The sequence below is a fragment of the Canis lupus genome, chromosome 5 (assembly GCF_048164855.1).
Source record: "Canis lupus baileyi chromosome 5, mCanLup2.hap1, whole genome shotgun sequence".
In the NCBI taxonomy this organism is placed as follows: domain Eukaryota; kingdom Metazoa; phylum Chordata; class Mammalia; order Carnivora; family Canidae; genus Canis; species Canis lupus.
The window spans coordinates 44080839-44100372 of NC_132842.1; the positions used below are offsets into that span (position 1 = coordinate 44080839).

Here is a 19534-nt window from a genome sequence, read left to right on the forward strand (position 1 = left end):
ACACTTCCCAGAACTGACAGATTTCCACATCAAGTATTTGCTATTTTAACTGGGGACTCTAGAAGCTGAGGAACAGGTGAGGAGATAGGATTTGTTAGCTAGGAGAAGACATGAAAACTGTTTTCAAAAACTGGAAAAACTGGAAGACAGTTTGGACTTGTTTTCTGTAGATGCACAGGGAAAACTAGTCCTGATGGGTAGAAATTGAATTAATTAAGACTTTAAATGACTAGAGTTATTTAGAACTTGAAGAGATTATCTTGTGAGCTAAGTGTGCTTCTTATCACTGCTGATGTTTGATCCTGGATCCTGGATCCTCTATTGATCTGAATGGGTTCTGACCAAACATAGCTTGGGATGCTGTTGATTAAACAACTGTGTTGAGTAGAAAGTTGACCTCTAAGATTCCTTTCATGACTGATATTCTACGTGTCTTTCTCACATCTGTGGAGAACCAAATAACCTTTTGTTGATGAATAATGACTATTGGGCTAGAAGGGATCTGGAGAAGGGGATTTTCCTTGGGTCCTCTAAAAGGCATGCTTTGAATGGCCCTCTACTGTGGCCACTTATAAAAATGCTCCTAGTGCCTTGATCCACTGAGAAAAGTTTAAGAAAACAAATATAGTTTGAGTGGCTGGTCCATTGCCAAAGACCAAACAAGTCAATCATTCCCTTTGCTATGTATTTCTCCTGAAGCCCTGCTGCAGACACATTCTGTCAGCTGGCCTACCACGGATGTTCTTGTTGTCTTGATTCTGTTTTCTCCCCCTTTATCAATAATTCCCAGATTGGATATGATTCCTTACTTCTTTAAATTTTCTTTAAAATTGCATTGTCCCGGGATGGCTGGGTGGCTCAGCGGTTTAGCACCTGCCTTCAGCCCAGGGCATGATCCTGGAGCCCCAGGATCGAGTCCCACATCAGGCACCCTGTGTGAAGCCTGCTTCTCCCTCTGCCTGTGTCTCTGCTTCTCTCTCTCTCTCTCTCTCTGTGTCTCTCATGAATAAATAAATAAAATCTTTTTTAAAAATTCCACTGTCCTTGAAAATGTCCATACTTGCTTTCAGTCCACAGTCACAGATGGACAATAAGTTCCTCAATAGCTGCCTCATTTGTTTCTAAAGATATTTGAAGGAATGGAAATGGAAGAGTGGCAGAGTTCCTGCCATAGTTTCATTACTACTTTATAAAAGGCAGAGAATAAGACCAAACCTAGTGAATAATCACTCTTCATGTGATTGCATTAGAATTTTGGCTGTATAGCTTTGTCTTCATTATAGGAAAAAGAATCTCTCACATTATATAGTAGAAGCTAGAGTAGCATTGGATATATTGTAGATACTTGATAAATACATGCTTACTGATTTAATCAGCATATTCTTTTCCAATTGGCAAATTGAAGAGAGTAGATATACAAACTGAAGTCTCATTTTTCATAATCCCTGGGAACAGAGTTAGGAAAAATGGTAGAAGAAGGAGTCTTCCACTCCTTTAAACAATTTTATAAGACATATCACTAAGATTTTAAGTAGAGTTGAGGTAAATGAACAGCTTCCATCAACTGTCATATATTATGGATATATGGTTAAAGTAAGAGTGTTTAAACTATATTATTAGAACTTTGCAGCATGTAATACTATGAGGTCTAAAAGACTGACAGCAGAAATGACTTCTCAGTAATTAAGAGATCTGACTTCTCAGTTAAATCTAAATCTCATAAAGAATCCTCTTTTTGAACAATGAGCATATTAGCCAAGTATGTTATGGTGAACCACTATGGGTTCAGCTGTGTATTTTGTAAAATGAGAGGTTGACTATATACCTGGATCTCAACACTGGCTATACATTAGAATCACCTTGGTAGCTTAAAACACACACACACACACACACACACACACACACACACACACGGATGCCCAAATACTATCCCCAGATATTTTAAGTCATTGGATTTGTCATTTTATATGTTATTTTATTTATAATTCTTGCTCTATAAAAATTACAAAAATAGAGATAAAAAGAGGAAAATATATCCTCAAAGATAATCACTGTTAAGATGTTGGTGTGTTGTATGTACTTAACTTATGTGGCACCATGGGCTTCCTCCCCACCTGCTTCCTTCCTGGAACATCTGTTCCTCTACCTGTCTATGTAAAGTAATAAGGAAGCATGGAAAAAATGCTAGCAGTTGAAACCTGGAGGCCTGAAGGATCTGGTTGCTTCAGAATGAGCAGTTGTGAACCTCTGCCCTTTCCACCTTATTCTTCAAAATCTGAACTGTCTCCTGCCCTCCATTCTGTACTCAAAATGGAGGTGACTGAAAATGAGTGGTAACTCACAGGCTGTATAAATGAGAAGGCAAGTTTCTGAGGAGCAAGCAGAGGGGATAAAAGATCCAAAAAGCTGTGAGGAGGCAAAAATCAGGAGGGAAAAAGTTCTGGAAGGTGCAACAGCACCCTGAGGTGCTGAGCCTCAGGGATAAGGCCAGTGGCTTTGTGCCTGGGGCTGCTGGTGCAGCAAGACTAGCTGACCAAGCTACTGATGCAAATCTTAAATCTCTCACACTGTGATCTTTCCATGGATTAGAATACAATGATAGAACCTGAAAAAAATGACTAAACTTTTCGAAGATCCAGCATGAGTTTGGTTAATAGTAAGGGCATTTTGTTGCTTTTTACTAAGTGAATCTCTGTATCTCACCCCACCCCAAAGTCCCCTTCCATGATAAAGGACCAGGTCAAGGGTGATATTAAGAAGATCTAACAACTGGTTTATCAGAGCTTCCATCAGTGGAGGCATGCCCCACAACTGGAGTGGTATCTGTAACTTTTCAGCTACTAAATTGTTCATAATATGCATGTGTTCCTGGGGAATGACTGATACAGGAGGATGGGTGGTCTCTACTGATCTGAAGATATAGAAACGTTTTAATATTGTAACAATAAATGATTAACAGTTCTGAGTATAGTGCTGGAATTATACATATCTATTTATTCTTTACAAAAATAAGATCATGTTGTAAACATAATTTTTATTTTTGCCCTTTTTCATTTAATATATGATCATAAATGTCTTCCCAAGCCGTAAGGTAAGATTTTTAAAATGTTATTTATAAAAGGTGGCATAAAATCCCATTGACTGAACTTATTAGCACAACTGATTTCATCATTTTCTTATTACCAGACATTTACATGTTTTCTCTCTTTTTTTTTTTTTTTTTTTTTTGGAGAATCACAAGTTTTGTGGCTATTCTAAATAATGCTATAATATTGCATATATTTTTCCACATTTTTGGCTGTTTCCTGTGGATGTATTCCTAGAAGTGAATATGGGAGTCAATGCATTTGACTCTTTGTCAAGTTGGCCTCCAGAAAGTTTAAACCATTATAATCTCCCCAAGCAGGCCTTGTGAGCATATACTTCAACTTTCTTAATGATACCATACATCATTTTTTTAAATTAATGTTGTTGTGAAAGCAAGAAAATAGTATATACTTTTCAATGGCTATTTCTTTTATTCTTCCTAAAAGTTTTTTTCATCTGTTTATGGCCATTTTATGAATTACTTATTGGTCTCCTTATATCTTCTTATTTCAAGGCATTTATTTTTTTCTGATTGATTTGAAATACCTTTATATACAGTAGGTACACCAATTTTCCACCTGTTATCTGTGTTTCAGTTATTTTCCCTGTTTGCCACTTAAATTTTCAGGTATTTTGTTGGTTTTTGAAAACCACATCTTCAAAATTTATGGATATTGCTTTTACAAAATTTATTTCATTACTTTTATGATTAGAGAGGTCAGAATTTGTGGGACCTTTGGCTTATATATATTTAAATTATATTTAACACTTAAGTATAACTAATAAGAAATTTCTTTTTTTTTTTAAAGCATGGGTTTTCATTTTTTTAAAATTTTATTTTATTTATTTATTCATGAGAGACACACAGAGAGAGAGAGAGGCAGAGACACAGACAGAGGGAGAAGCAGGCTCCATGCAGGGAGCCTGATGTGGGACTCGATTCTGGGTCTTCAGGTCACACCCCAGGCTGCAGGCAGTGCTAAACCGCTGAGCCACCGGGGCTGCCCTAATAAGGAATTTCTAAACTTTATTTTTATATGCTACAGGTTTCCCCCCAATAGCCAATTATTGAATAATTTTCTCTTTCCTTGCTAATTTGTAATGGCAACCTTATCATACACTAAATCATTACTAACTCCCTACAGGAGGCTCTTCCTACCTCCTATTCACTGAAATGGTGGCTTGGAAAGCAGGAATCCAGAACTGCCCTCTCTGCAAGTGGTGTACACATGAACTTGGGGATATAGCCAAAGTGCACCTCAGGCACATTCCACAGAGTCTTGTGGTTAGTCCACAGTCAAAGTTCTGAGCTTTTTTGTGTTTCCAGCAGAGTTTTGAATTCTAGAATTTTTGAAGGAATTAAAAAACTTAGAGCAACCCTAGAGTTAGCAAAACCTATGCTACAATCACTTCTACAGGACAACAATGTCTCCCAGTCCCTATGATAGTATCCACTGTCAATGTACTCTTCATGTCTCTGTCACTGTCTGAAGAACAATCATAATGATGGTTAATAACTATTAACCTATTAACTAATAACTAGTTACATCATTTTTATTATGTATCAGGCAATGTACTAAACCCTTTCTAGAAATCAATTAATTTAACTTTCACCTTATGAAGTAGGTACTACAAATTATCCCCATTTTACAGATGGGGAAACTGAGACATAGGGCAGGAAAGTGATTTACCCAAAGTCATGCAAGTAGTAACTGGTGAAACTCAGAAAAGGCTGCAGGCTGTCAGGCCTCAGATTCCACTGTCTGATCCATGTGCACTATTGTATATAACTGCCCTTTGACTCAGAAGGCAAAGCTCTCACGTATTCCAGCAAACGAACTTGTGACCTTTCTTTGGCACTAGATGGTCATTCTATGTTCCATTCTCTCTAACAGAGCCTATGCCTGGCTCTCCACTCTGCTGTACAAGCTGCATGGCTCAGCATTCTAACAGACACCACTGTCCTGGAGTTTAAATTCATTTGTAGCAAAAATAAAATTCACACATTAACTGAAAATTGGAAATGTATCTAGTTGGTTGTACACCAGGGAGAGAACTAAAGTTTGTGGTAATAGCATAAAGATTCTAAAGTGATGTTGACTGAATTCTTTTATCATGTTAAGATAAATATCAAATGATCAAGGAAAAATAATTCTTAAACTGAAACACAGAAAAAGCATGAAATTTTGCTAATTTCTTTTTTTAAAAAATATTTTATTTTTAAATAACCTCTACACCCAACATGGGACTTGAACTCACGCCCCAAGATCAAGAATTGGATGCTCTACCAATTGAGCCAGTCAGGTACCCCCTCTAATTTATTTTCTAATGCCAGCAAAACCAATAACACACACACACACACACACACACATACATACACACACAGAGGCACCTACAGAAGAATTCAATTTGTGAATACAGAGTTCTAAGTTTTAAATTAAATTTTACCAGATCAACTTCAGTTGGATATTGAAAGAATAATGCATCATGATCAAATAGTTTATCATTTATAAAGATGTTTTGATTTCTTGACATCTATTAATAAAATATATCACACCACTAGAACAAAGGAGAAATACATGATAATGTGAGTAAAGAATCTAAAAACATGCTTAACAGCTAAAGGTTTACATTCCAAGTATGGTTAAGCACTTTATTTCTAATCAATTCCAAATATCATATTTAACAGTAAAACAGTAGAGGATGAAAGAGGACAAACTTTACCTAATGCAATAAGTATGAAGCAAAAGACAGAGAGAGAGATAGAGATAATAATCACAAAGGGAGAGCATAATTATCATAATTTTAATAATAGCTAACTTTTACAGATGATTCATGTTCCATGTACTGTCCTAACAGTATCATTTGAATTAGGCTATTTATTTGCCTCAACAATTTTATGAAGTCATATCTTTATTCCAATTTATAGAAGAGGAAATTGAAACATAGAGAAGTTTAATTATTTCCCCATAGTTGCACAGCTATTAAGTAGCAGAACAGAATTTGAAAACACTCCATCTGGTTTCATCCTGTGCACAATGATGGCATAAAAGAATTAATGACAAACTCATTAGAAGTAGTAAGATTTGATTAAGTTAGATTTTAAAAGAAAAATAAAACTAGATAGTTCTCTGTAATAAATAATATAAACAGAAAATAACTCATTACAATGAAAATATAAAATGCTCAGGAATAAATATTTAAAATCTGAGGAAAACTACAGATTTTTAAAAAAGATTTTATTTATTTATTTATTAGAGACAGAGAGAGAGAGAGAGAGAGAGAGATAGGCAGAAGGAGAAGCAGGCTCCATGCAGGACGCCTGACGTGGGACTCGATCCTGGGTCTCCAGGATCATGCCCTGGGCTGAAGACAGCACTAAACTGTTGAGCTACCCGGGCTGCCCCCAGATTTTTGTTGAGCAATATAACAGAAAAGTTGAATTGATGGAGATATATGTCATAGTCCCAGAAAGAACAACTAAATAGAATAATACATTTTAATTATTACACAGATTCTTTTGTATGTTTAATGTGATTTTAATAAACATTTCAATAGTTTTCTGGGAGGTGGGATTTTTACAAATGATTCAACTTTTTATTTGTAAAAACAAATGGGTAACTTTATACTTTAAAGAAGAAAAAAATATTAAACTATTTGCTTATCTATACATAGAATCTCTCTGGAAGAGTACATAAGAAACTGCTTACATTGTTTTGCTTCCAGGGAGGGGAATTGGATGGCTAGAGAGTATGGCAGGGTGGGAGATTATTTATTGGATATTGTTTTACATCTTGAACACATATTAATGTATTGTCTTTCAAAAGCAAAAATTTACAAAAAGGAAACAGAAAAATGACTAAGGAGATCCAATAAAATTGAAAAAAAAGTACTGAGGCAATTTTCCTCTATCAAATAGTAAAATATGATAAAACTATTAAATTTTTAAAAATGAGATTCTGTCTAGATTCCCAGAACCTTATAGAGAGCCTAGAAGCCTGCCTGGCACCAGCATGGACACTGAAAACTAAAAGGTAGACTGGGCTTTTGAGCAAAGGGAAGAGTTTTATCTGGAAGGCAAGTCTTAAAGGACAGAACACCAGAAACAGAGGACAGGCAAAGTAGAAGTACTCCAGGTTGTGTGAGCTTTCCTGGAGAATTCATTTCCTTCTGACGTGGTTTTCCTGCCCCTTCCAATTTCCACAAAAAAACAGTGGTGATATGCCATGTATTCATTACCAAGGAGGATCCAACTTAAAGGGTAGATGTTTTCTTGACCTGGGAAGACCAGTTGTCCATGTGACATTATGTGAATCATGTTAAGAATCATCGGTATTCACTGAGTGATTACTCTGGGCCATGCATAGTTCCAACTGCTTTGTATGTATTACTTCATTAAATCTTTACAATAATCCTTGTTATAACTATCTTTATATCAATCCTATAACCACAATTAGCACTCACTGAATTACTATGAGCCAGGCATGGTTGCAGGGGCTTTGTATGTAATCATTAATTCCATCTATATAAGCAATCCTTTAGAGTAGCTTCATCTTAGTTTACAAGGTAGGAAAGTAAGGTGTAGAGATGTTAAACAGCTGGGTCACACAGTAAGAGGTGGAACTGGCATTGAACTCTTCAGTTTGGCTCCACTGGCCATTACAGCATTACTCTCTATCCCCTTCAATACCTCTGTGTTTCAGTCTTCACATGTAAAAAGTGAGGGAATTGGATTACACACTCAGTGAGGTGCCTTCTAATTCCAAAATACTGCTATTCTAAGTCAAAACACTTGCAGGATCTATCCTGAAATTGTTTTCTGCTCTGACTACCTGAAATCAGAAGCTTGTGAACCTATCTTAACTCTTCCTTAGATCAGTGGTCATGTGTTGGCCAAGTTGTGGCCAAAACTCTAGAACACTATTTTTAAATAGCACTAAGTAATCAGAAGGACAAAAGTGTCAATTCAGATGAATTTCAGGTGTCCCTCTCACAGTTCTTAAAAATAAGATTTGTTTGTTTTTGTTTTTTTTTTTCTAAAAAAAAAAAAAAACAGCAGACTGTGCTCTGATTTACTATGGTGAGTTACAGAACAGAGAAATGGTCTCAAGGTTACTCACAATCAAACCATAGGGTATCGATGTCAAAATAATTCTTTTTTTGTTTTTATCAAATGCTGTTTATGAGTGGCCTTGTTTATTGGCCTGAGCTCCCTAAATGGTCTTTTGGAGAAAACATTCACAGGTTGCTGCACAGAACAAATGTGTTCAGTAGGAGTATAATAAAGAACCTGGCTTCTGAAGCTTCTGTGATGAAACCCAAGCCTGGACCTTGCGAATGATACCCAGCTTCTATCATATCAGCTCCGCAGGTCACATTTCAATGTAACCCCAACCTGTTAGCCACTGACTCCTCTCCTAGGATCCTAGTGCCCTTCTCTGCTCCAAAGGCAGCCTGCATTCGAGACTGGATCCATCACTACCCAGGAAGAGGTCAGGCTGTCACCATGAGTAGACTCACTGGGCAGAGCTCATTGCAACTGAAAGTTCAGTGTGGGGTAGCCACTTCAGGGTTATCAGTTCCTGCCAGTCCCACTTGAGGTGTCACTACCTCTCTTTTCCTTCTTGTGCTAGGATTCATGAGTGGTAGATGGGGTAGGCTATCAGAACCCACAAAGTATAACTGTGGGGAAGGAGAGTATGAGAAGGGCTTGGGTTTTAGAAGCTAGAGTTAAAATGGCAGCTGCTCTTGTCCTATGTGGCCCTGGACAGGTCGTGTAACCTCAGACAACTAAAGATGCAACGTATCTCATAGGTTCTGTTGAGGTTTAAGTGACATAACAGGAGTAAAAAGTTTAACACAGCGCCATCACATGGGAACTGCTTAATAAACCATTTATTGCTCTTCTGATTAATGATACTGGTTAATACTCTTGGCTTGATCTCCTTTATTTCCTTTTGGAAGCTACTGCTCAGACTCCACATGGAGAGTGATTTTATTATAAGTCCATCTTGGTGGCTGACAAGCTGAGGACAGGCTAGGCTCACAGACTGAAGAACAGGCCATTTGCTAGCTATACAACACTCATTTTGCTAGAATACAACAGTTTTATGCTGAAATCCTTTTTGTATTGCTTGACTACTTTGAAGAAGGTGATATTAATTTTACAATAGGAAAAAATCTCAATATATTTTAAAAAACATTGTAAGAACTGGTTGATATGTAATAGTATAACACCTGTCACTTCAAATTACCATTTAAAAAGATTTAAATGATATTATGATAACCTGAGATGGAGACATCACCCTATGGTACCTTGGCTGGGAATGTATTGTCTAAATCTAATCATGAGGGAGCATCAGACAAACTCAGAAAGAGGAACTCAGTATTAAAAGAGAGAGAGATAGAGAGAGACTGTAATTTCAAAATGTCAACGTCATAAAAGACAAAGAAAGTGTGCAGAAATGTTCCAGAAGAAAGGAGACTAAAGACACATGACAACTAAATGTAATACCTAACTTAGACTGGATCAAGTACTGGAGGAAATGCTATGAAAGATGCTACTGGCTCACTAGACAAAATCGGAATGCAGACAGATTAGATAAAAATACACACACACACACATATATACATATACAGAGAGAGGCAGAGATAAGGAGACACAGGACAGAGAGAAACAGAGAAGAAAGCCAACAATAAAGTAAATGGGGCAAAACGTTAACATTAGGTGAATCTGAGTAAAAAGACAGTCAAGTGTTCTTTATACCATTTTTACAACATTTCATTAAATTTGAAATTATTTTCAAACAAAAAGTTTACAAAGGATTAGAATGCTATTAAATATTGTACACGTGTATTTTTAAATTCTGAGGAACATTTAGAAATAGAAATATTTCTATGTAAAAGGACAGCCTTCCCATTTTTTTCCTCCCCAACAGATCCGATAAAACAAGATCACTGATGAGCAAGTGACATTTTTAAGTTTTAAAAAGAGAAAACTAAGGGCCCTTACTAAACATACAATCTATTTATTAGTTGAAAGCTAATAAGTCTGAGGTAAAACCACTATGATTTTAAGAGATAAATCAGAAAAGCTAAGATGTAGGTCATTCTTGATGTGAGTGGATTCTCAGAATCAGCTAACACTTTGCACTGACTGCTTGATGGGCTTCCTGATAGTTACAAGTACTAAATATGACTCCTGGTTGGATGTGGTCTTTCTGCAAGATGGTATATAACTATATACATCTTTTACACCAACCTTGCATGTATGTGCAGCTAGACCCTCATCTTCTCATCTTGTCTTCTCTGTCTTGGCGACAGGTGAAATGTTTGTTTCATAGGTGTCTGGTAATAAACATAGCTACACAGGTAGTAATTTTTCATTCAGATTCCATTAAAATATCCTTGCATCCAAATGGTTGGATCAAAGAGAAGATACATGAATATCAATTACTCAACACAGTTGCTTAATAATTGTTAAGGAAATGTGGAGTTAATCAATAGAGGTGGCAAGAAAAGCTCAGTGTGGTGACCCAGACGATTTCTGAATAAGGGGTTGAACAGAGGGTTGGCTTCCTGAAATTGATCTGGCTAAGTTGCCAGACATAACATCAGGGTTGACTCAGGAGACCTATGGGACCCTGTGTACCTCCATTCCCTCTGGCTACCACTCCTGGATTCCCCTTGGAATATATACTAGGGCAAGAGGCCCCATTCCCAAGGGCAGTAGGGCTGTTCTTTGGTGGAGAATAGTGATAATGACACCACTCTCCTAATCCCCAACCCACTGAATCACTTGCATTTTCATGCCTAAAACTGTGAATGGTAATTGTTTGGGTAAGTTAGTCGAGGGCTTCCCTTCAGCTAGACTCACAAGAGGAGCCAGGAGTGGACTGCTTTGTCACAACCTTTCCCAGGAGTTTGGTTGATGGGAAGGACTTTCCTGTGCCAAAGAGACAACAAGGAAGCAAGTAAGGTTGAGGGGTAGGCTTCCAGAAAACTTGTTTGACTAAACTTGGTCTTGAGAGGGCACTGGAAAAAAAAATTCTCTCATCTCTCATTTTCCCTCCTCTTCTCTTTCTTTTTTTTTTTTATTTTTTTATTTTTTATTTTTATTTTTATTTTTTCGCTTCTCTTTCTTTACAAAAAGAGAGAGAAAGACCAAGCATTTCTCAGAGGCAACAGATATTCTGCTTCTAAACCTGCAGATTGGTGATTTACCAGCTAATCTTCCTTTATCTGGACCATCAATCTGAGAACTAATTACAGTATTCTCCTCAGTGTTCCTGAGTTTCATTCTAGGTACCCCTTCAAGGTTTTTCAACCTAAAATCATCAAATGAGCCCAAATTATTCCCTCTCCAATTTGTCTCTCCTTTGCCTGACTTTTCTCTGTTCTCTTCCCAAACCTCTTCGAAAATTTGCTTATTCTTCCTTTGGAGGCATCTGGTTGTCACACAGAATTTTCACTTTTGCTTTTTCAGCAAAGTGCAAATATGCACACGCTTAATTCTTTTTGTTTTATGTTCCCATTTTAGATGAAAAGTTAGAAATTAAAACCATCACATCTGTGTGTATGACATTTAAAAATTCACAACACAATAGAAGAACAGCTGGATTGTGAAAATACCACTTCATTAATTTGAATTTTCATTAATCTCTACTTCTTCATTAAAATATATGATTGATGAAGGAATAGTACTGTCTAGATCGAACATGGCTTTTGAAGTCGAGCAGATTTATACTTGAATCTCAGCATTGCCATTTTGTCTGTGGTAACCTTGAGTCAGTCATAACCTTTTAAAATTCCCTCATTGGTAAATGGAGGGAAAATAACAGTGGGGCAGTTGTGAGGATTAAATGATCTAGTCTGGGGATCCCTGGGTGGCGCAGCAGTTTGGTGCCTGCCTTTGGCCCAGGGCGCGATCCTGGAGACCCGGGATCGAATCCCATGTCGGGCTCCTGGTGCCTGGAGCCTGCTTCTCCCTCTGCCTATGTCTCTGCCTCTCTCTCTCTGTGTGACTATCATAAATAAAAAAAAATTTAAAAATAAAATAAAATAAATAAATAAATAAATAAATAAGCTAGTCTGTATTCAGTCCTGGGCACAGAGCCTGGCTCTGCTAAATGCTCAAAAAACATTTATTCCTATCAAATGTGATCTATGTAAAGTACCTGCAGAGTCTGTATCAAATAGATGTCCTTCCCATCTTTCCCTCCCAAAGACTAAATATCCCTCTACCTTAAATAAGAATGGATTTTACCCAAACCCCAGTCATTATACTTTCTGTCAAGGGACTTGAGATTTGATACCTTTTCATGCCATGTAGCAGGCTGAATGGTGGCCCTGAAGATACATTCATGTCCTAATCTCTGGAACCTGTGAATTTTACTGTATATGGCCAAAAAGGTAGATGTCGCCTTACACATCAAAAGATGTGATCAGGTTAAGGATGTTGAGAATAGACGTTTCTTCCTAGATTATGTAGGTGGCCCTAGATGTGATATATGCATTGTTACCATGAGAGAGAGGCAGAGAGAATTCTAAGACAGATGCACACAAGAGAGACACAGGCAGAGGACAAGGCCATGTGAAGATGGGGCACAGACCAGAGTGGAGGCACAAGCAGCCAGAAGCTGGAAAAACTAAGGAAGGATTTTTCCCCTAGAGAGTCCAGAATGAGCAGGTGTCAACATTTTGATTTCATACTTCTGCCCTCCAGAACTGTGAAACAATGCATTTCTGTTGTTTTAAGCCACCCAACCTATGGTACTTTGTTATGCAGCCCTACGACACTACTGCAGTGATTTAATCTGCACTGAAAGGCCCGGCCCTCCACTTACTGTCTCAGCAACTCTACCAGTAAAAAAGCCTGTGGGGTGGGCCCCAGCCCCCTCAGGTGCCCACAAACACACTGCTCATCAAACATGTTGCCTCCTAGACCCCAGGCAGGGCCAGGTGTGGGCAACATCCTTGGGACCACTTGTCTAGCTCCCATTCTCTCTCTGAGGTCTTGGGTTCCTCCTTCAGGCACAGCAAAGCTTTTCTTCCCACAATTAGAGACAAAGCTTAAAATGCAAATATCTTCAGTTACATAACATCTCCACTGCAGTAGGAACCTTTGTGTTCTGTAGTAAGTGAGTTTACTACAGGTCCCTTCCTGCATGTGGGCTTTGAGAGGGAAGACAGCCAGGAAGAGCACGTGGGACCAGAAGCAATGTTGCTATGGTGAAAGCAAAGAGCACAAAGCAGGAGTGGAGAGCTCTGCAGACCCAGGCTTCCTGCGTCACAATTTCACAAAGCAAGCCAGAAACACAGCTCTAATGCCTTTGGCCAGTCAGATAACCAGATCTTTAAGGCTCCCAGCAACCCTGCACATTTTACAGACAGAGATCAGCTTGCCCAGGTGCATACAAATGGCAAGAAAACTGAGACAGAATATGAGCAAATGCCATCCTTCCCTATGCCCCTAGCATAAGGATGCCTCATTACCCATACCAAAGAGAAATAAAGAAAAATGCCAGTGGAGGGATTCAGACTTAGCACATCTACATCATTTGAGCCCTGATGGTCATTCTGTGTCATATTTTTCAAGTGCATAATGCTAACCATTCTCTGGGAACTCATAAACCAGAGTTGCTTGAGTCCTACCACCACTCCATTGTAGCTATGGAGGCCAGAGACCACCCATGAAAAGAAGTTTCTCATTGTTCTGTTGTCTAGATAGAGAACACCTGGGCCTCACTCCCCTCTATGACTTGTTAGCTGGGTGTATTAGTACAAACAGGGTCCATCTTTTAACTTCTCGGTGCTTTACTCTTCCCATCTGAGACTTTAGGGAGATGGGTTGGATGCATGCTACTCAGTTTATGTTGTACATGGGATCTTCCTGGGGAGATTCTGTTAGGCCACACCCATACCAATTAAACTGGAGATCTAAGCATAAGCATTTTCAAAACCCGTCCATGTGATTCTCATGTGCAGCTAAGCTTGAGAACCAATGGGTTACATGACTTCTAAGATCCTTCCAGATATCATGTCTTTCCTAAACATCTGCATCTACTAGAATTTTGATTTTCTAAATATTCAGGATTCATGGAAAGCCTTCAAATAAAGCCCACATTTAACTTTTAGAGAGAAAGTCAGTTTGTCATGGTTTGCCCAACACCACCATATTGGTATTTAAAATCTATATAATGGTCTAAACCATTATGGCCTTTCATGCTTTTAAGAGGATGGAAGGGTTAATGTGATAATAGAACTATTCAGGTATCATTTAATTAATTACTATTCTAGGGGATGCTCTGAATGGTACACTGGAATTCTGAAAAAAAAATAAAGTTTTCTAGTCAACTAGTATTAACTAAATTATTTGTTCTGAGGACTGCTAAATTCAAGCTGGAGATAGAGAAGTGAAGAGCCTTTCACATTCGAAGAACTCATAGTCCCCATAGTAATAATTATAATAGCAATAATAGTAACAAAAGCAGCCACAATTTTGAAGTACTTATGGCACGTTAGGCAATGTGACTGCTGCTTTTTGTATATTATTTTATATTCTCAAAGCAGCTTTGCTAAGCCAGCATCATTTCCTCCATTTTATTGCTGAGGAAAGTAAGGCCCAGAGAGGTTAGGTAATGTTCTAAGGTCACTTCGCTAAGAAGTCGATCTGCCATTCCAACCTATGCTATTTCCACCATACCACAGCATCTCTTAAAGAAAGGATTGAGAACTAGAGATAGAGATGGTAGGGAGAAGGTTAACTTCGATGAGGGAGAGTTAGGACTGGGATGGAGGAAATGCTGTGAATTGTTCACATGAAAGGTACTATAAGAAAATAAATATTACAAATTAATATGTTAACAGTCTTATTTTGCATAACTCAACAATGTCATTTTTTAGACAGTATTAGGTCTTGGATTTAGGCATATTTTCACTTTTGGATGGCAGTAGGCATAGCGTAACAATCACTTTCTCTACGGTGTTCATCTTCAAATGCAGTTTGAACCAACACATTCTGAAGGTACACACATACACACACACACACACACACACACATACACACACATTTCAAAGTGAGTCAAGATGTGGAGATCAATCTACCTGTGTGTGTGTGTGTGTGTGTCCCTGTACATACAGTTACTCAGAGATGTAAATGTAGATCTAATATTTGAGAAAGCACTGAACTAAAATAATTCACCCATGAAACCAGATGTAGCTTGAAGGATAGTAAACACAGTATGGCCTAGAGCAGGAAAAGGGAAAAAGAGAGAAGCAGTGAATTTTCTTAATGAGGCTTTCACAAATCACCATTTTCATGCTGTAGCCAAAACAAGTAAATGACCAAAGGACTTGAAGATCCTGAAGAATACTCACAGATGACAGAAAGTGGTTTAGATAGCAGGTATTTTTAAAAATATTCTAAAAAATATTTATGACATTTACAGAGTGGAAATTTCCTGTACATCCACAGAAAAGATGCACAGTTGCACAAAAGTATTATGAATATGTAAACACTTCACAGGCAAAATGTCTACATGTAAACTATCTGGCTGAATACATGCTTTTTATGAGGATGAGTTGATTTCACAGCAATCTTTTCACGTGGAAAATGACCTCTACTCTGCAAATTATGAGTAGGAAATCTATCCTGTCATTACAAATAATAACATAGTGATAAATCATACAACCCCAGATGAGATAATAATCTACTAGAGCATAAATCTAGGTAACATCTATTCTTAAAAGGGAATCAAGAAGTATTTATAAAACTGTAGCAATGAGATATTGGGTTAATAGATTGAAAAGAGACATGTAATTTGTTCTTTTTATATTACTTACTATAACATTATTTTAGAAGATCTGAAAAAAATCAAATGAGAATAAAGATGATTGTATTTGAAATAGCTGGTGTGCTCGGAACCCAGTTCTTAAAATTTGTAGATTAAAATATTTTAACAAGACAAGCAAACCATAAGCTTATTTTTCCCTTCCAAATGCTTATCAAATGAGAAGTGAACGTTTAGAACAGGTTTGTTTTCTATGTGAAATTTTCTTTCCATATTACACACACACCCAAACACACACATCTCTCTTTTCCCTTAGAATTGCAAAATCTCTACTACTGAGATGAAGATGCGAAGAACCAAAGGATGAATTAAAGCATTTTTACCTTTCTGCTGATCAAACACAGATGGAGTGCTGAAATCCATGGTTGCCTGTCTCATCATTTACCATCAGAATGGCAAAAAGCATCCAGGTTTCTAGAGAGGAAAAAAACACCATCTCACATGCTACAGTCAACACATCAGTCAGATACAGCATCACTTGCCAAGACCTCTGTTTGAGAATGAAACATGCATGAGAGCTGCAGGTTGTTGTCAAGGCAAATGATGGCAATAGGTAAACGTTATTCCTATACCTGCCAGAAAAAGAGTTACTTCTTGTGGCTCCATTCATCAGCTATGCTTGTGGGTATTTATTATATACCTTCCGACCCCCAACAAATAAACAAAAAAGCTCAAATTCTAAAATAAACACCATTTGCAGGGGGCCACCTGCCTTGGATTTGAGCCAGGAAAACACTGGAGGTCACGGAGCTTCAGCAGCTGGAATGTTGCTTTAAACCTACAGAAATCTCAATGGGTGAGTGAGGATTCACAGGGCTAGACGGAGCATGTGCAAAGCTGCCAATGCAGTTGGATTCAGCTGTTCTTGGTGGAGTGAGAGCTGCATTTGGGTCATGTGAGCAGAGAGTGCCATCTCAATGGAATAGGATGTAAATAGTGTAGCAGGAAGCTGCTGGCCATGTGCTGTATGGAGTGATTATTGGCTCTCCTAGCTCATCTGCAGTCTCCCCCTTCAGCTTCATTCTCCAAATGACAGGGAGGATAAGGGGAAGCAAGTAGCATTTGAAAGGTTAGATTTCAAGGCTCAGATACCGAAGACAATGAAATTCAAACAGTCTGCAATCACAAGGGCGTTCAGTGCAGTATTATATGTGGTGGACGATAAAACCAGAAAAGAGCAGAATGTGTATCATTTGAGGTACAGCTGAATAAAAGATAGTCCATTCATACTCAAGATTTTAAAAATGTGAGGTAAATCTCTATATTCACCTGGTGGGATGTCTCTCATCTATTGTTAAATGAAAAAACAGTTATATACTTCATTTGTTCACATTTTTATAAAACCGAAAACCACCCACTCTATATGTAAATATGTTTATATATGTTCTAAGGAACATCAAGGAAGATGTAGAAAGATATCCACTAAACTGTTAATATTGATTACCTCAAGGGGTTAAAGTAGTAGATTTCTAACTCCATCCACCTTTGTAGTTTTAGTCTTATTATAACAAACGCCTATTATTTTATTTTTGTCATTAAAAATCTGATGTAATAAATTCAAAGCAAACTAAGAGAACTCTATACTCAATCAGATTTTTGGGTAAGTCACACAGCCATATACCAGATGCTCACATAAATGCTCTTAATAATGATAGTATTTTCTTTTTAACCTTGTGTGTGCATCTGGAAATGAAAGCAGAAACCGTTTTCCTTCATATGTATGACCATAATTTGTTTTGTTAATGGACTGATATAATTTAGGACATGTGTTCTTCGATAAGCAAGTTTCTTTCTTATTTTTTGCTCCGCCTATTTTCTTACTGCCTTACCATTTGTTTTCCATTAAATGCATCATCTGGCCTCAATTCCCTGTGGCAATACTGCTACTCATTTACCTTCCCCACTTTAGTCCCTCTCCCCAAAATGTCCTGCATTCTTTTTATTTAAAACATGGGCAGAACCTACTTCCTATAAATCGTTATGCAAAATGTGCTCCATAGGTAAATCTCTTATATTTCCTGATGCTGTTTTTTTGTTTTGTTTTGTTTTGTTTGTTTTTGTTTTGCATTAGCCATAAAAGCTGAAACAAGAAGGCTCAGTGGATTGGCAAATAAAGTGACTCATGCTAGCAAATACTCAGCTAGAGAAAGATGGCTCAAGCTTGCCCAAATGAGGCAAAAGGATTTAGATTAACTTCCTTCTCATTCATTTGCTCATTGATTCATCAATTGCTGTGGAAGGATTACCACACTCCAGTCATTCCTATAGGCTCTGATGATGCAGATGTGAGCAAGTTCTCTACACTCAATGAACTTAACACTCTTGGGTGCAGCATCTGCTTCTGGCCATGCTGGAGTCATAGGAACTGAATTTACCTCCTATGTAAACAACTAGAAAACTGGGCAAAATATCTGAAACAATGGTTTTCAGATATTGGTTAAAGATCCCTGGTAGTCCACAAATAAGCAGAGTCTGGTAAGTCCCCAGCAGACTGCCTAGAGTTCTAAGGTTAAATGCAGGGAAGGTATAGTAGGCTCAATGGTGGGCCCCCAAAGACACATCCACATCTTATTCCTCAGAACCCGTGAAAGTGACCTTATTTGGAAAAGGGGTTTCTGCATATGTAATTAAGCTAAGGATCTCAAGTAGAAATCATCCTACTGAGTGGGCCCCAAGTCTAACAATAAGCGTCCTTAGTAGAGCCACACAAAGAGAAGTCATATGACTAGAGATTGGAATGATGCAGCCACAAACCAGGTATACTTGGAGCCGCTAGAAATTGCAAGAGGCAAGAAACAGATTGTCCCCTGGGACTTCAGAGGGAGTTCAATACATTCACTGATGATTGATTTTGAACTTCTGGCCTCCAGAAATGTGGGAGAATAATTTCTGTGTTTTCAGGCAAGTTTGTGCTAATTTGTCACAGCAGCTTCAAGAAATGAACACGGAGGAGGAACTCTCAAAATAAATGCAAAATCTCTATAATTGTTACATTCTTGCACCCATTTATAACATTACCAAAAACCAAATTCAAATATAAACAATTTCATGTGGGTAAAAGGGCTATTTGGGGCTCATTTTGAAGAAGGGCAGTCAAATAGAGTGAAAGGATATGACTTTGAGCTTGCTTCTCCTGAGCTGTAATTTAAGCAAGTTATAGAACTTTCTGAGCCTCAGTGTCTTAATCTGTGGCAAGAAAACTCCACCCCCTAGCTTCTTATGAAACCTATTATAGTTAAGTCTGCTTCCCGGGCTTCAAATATAGAGAAAATTCTTGCTATCCAACTAAAGCCAAGAGTAAGATAACAGTTGTTCTTTCTTCAAGTATATTTCAAATAAGGCCCTTATTCAGACATATGGGGTGCCTGTGGTTCATTAACTATTATCTATTCTGTAGGAGGGGAAGAGAGAAGAGGTCTCTATGATTGCAAAACCTGGCTGCTGGCTTCCCCTGCAGCTCATCTCTCTCCACTTTTCTCAGTTCTCACATCCAGCCACACCGTTCTCCTTTCTGGTCCCTGAACATGCCAGGTCTTCCCCTAACCTTGCAAAACTGCCATTGTGCCCCTCCATTTGGAATGGCTTTCTCTAGCTCA

At 37.9% G+C, this 19534-nt stretch overlaps 1 protein-coding gene across 5 annotated transcripts in view; it reads right to left on the bottom strand.

Annotated features, from left to right (window-relative positions):
- Window positions 1-19534, bottom strand: part of ANKRD55 (ankyrin repeat domain 55) — a 113784-nt gene that overhangs the window by 66761 nt on the left and 27489 nt on the right. For 2 of the 5 annotated variants that reach the window (XM_072826487.1, XM_072826488.1), the window contains exon 2: window positions 16262-16352. In XM_072826487.1, coding sequence (XP_072682588.1) covers window positions 16262-16319 — 58 coding nt within the window. In that variant the 5' untranslated portion in view covers window positions 16320-16352. Of the gene's footprint in view, window positions 1-16261; window positions 16353-16510; window positions 16753-19534 lie in introns of those variants that run through there. The other 3 variants (XR_012031205.1, XM_072826486.1, XM_072826489.1) reach the window with 3 other exon arrangements.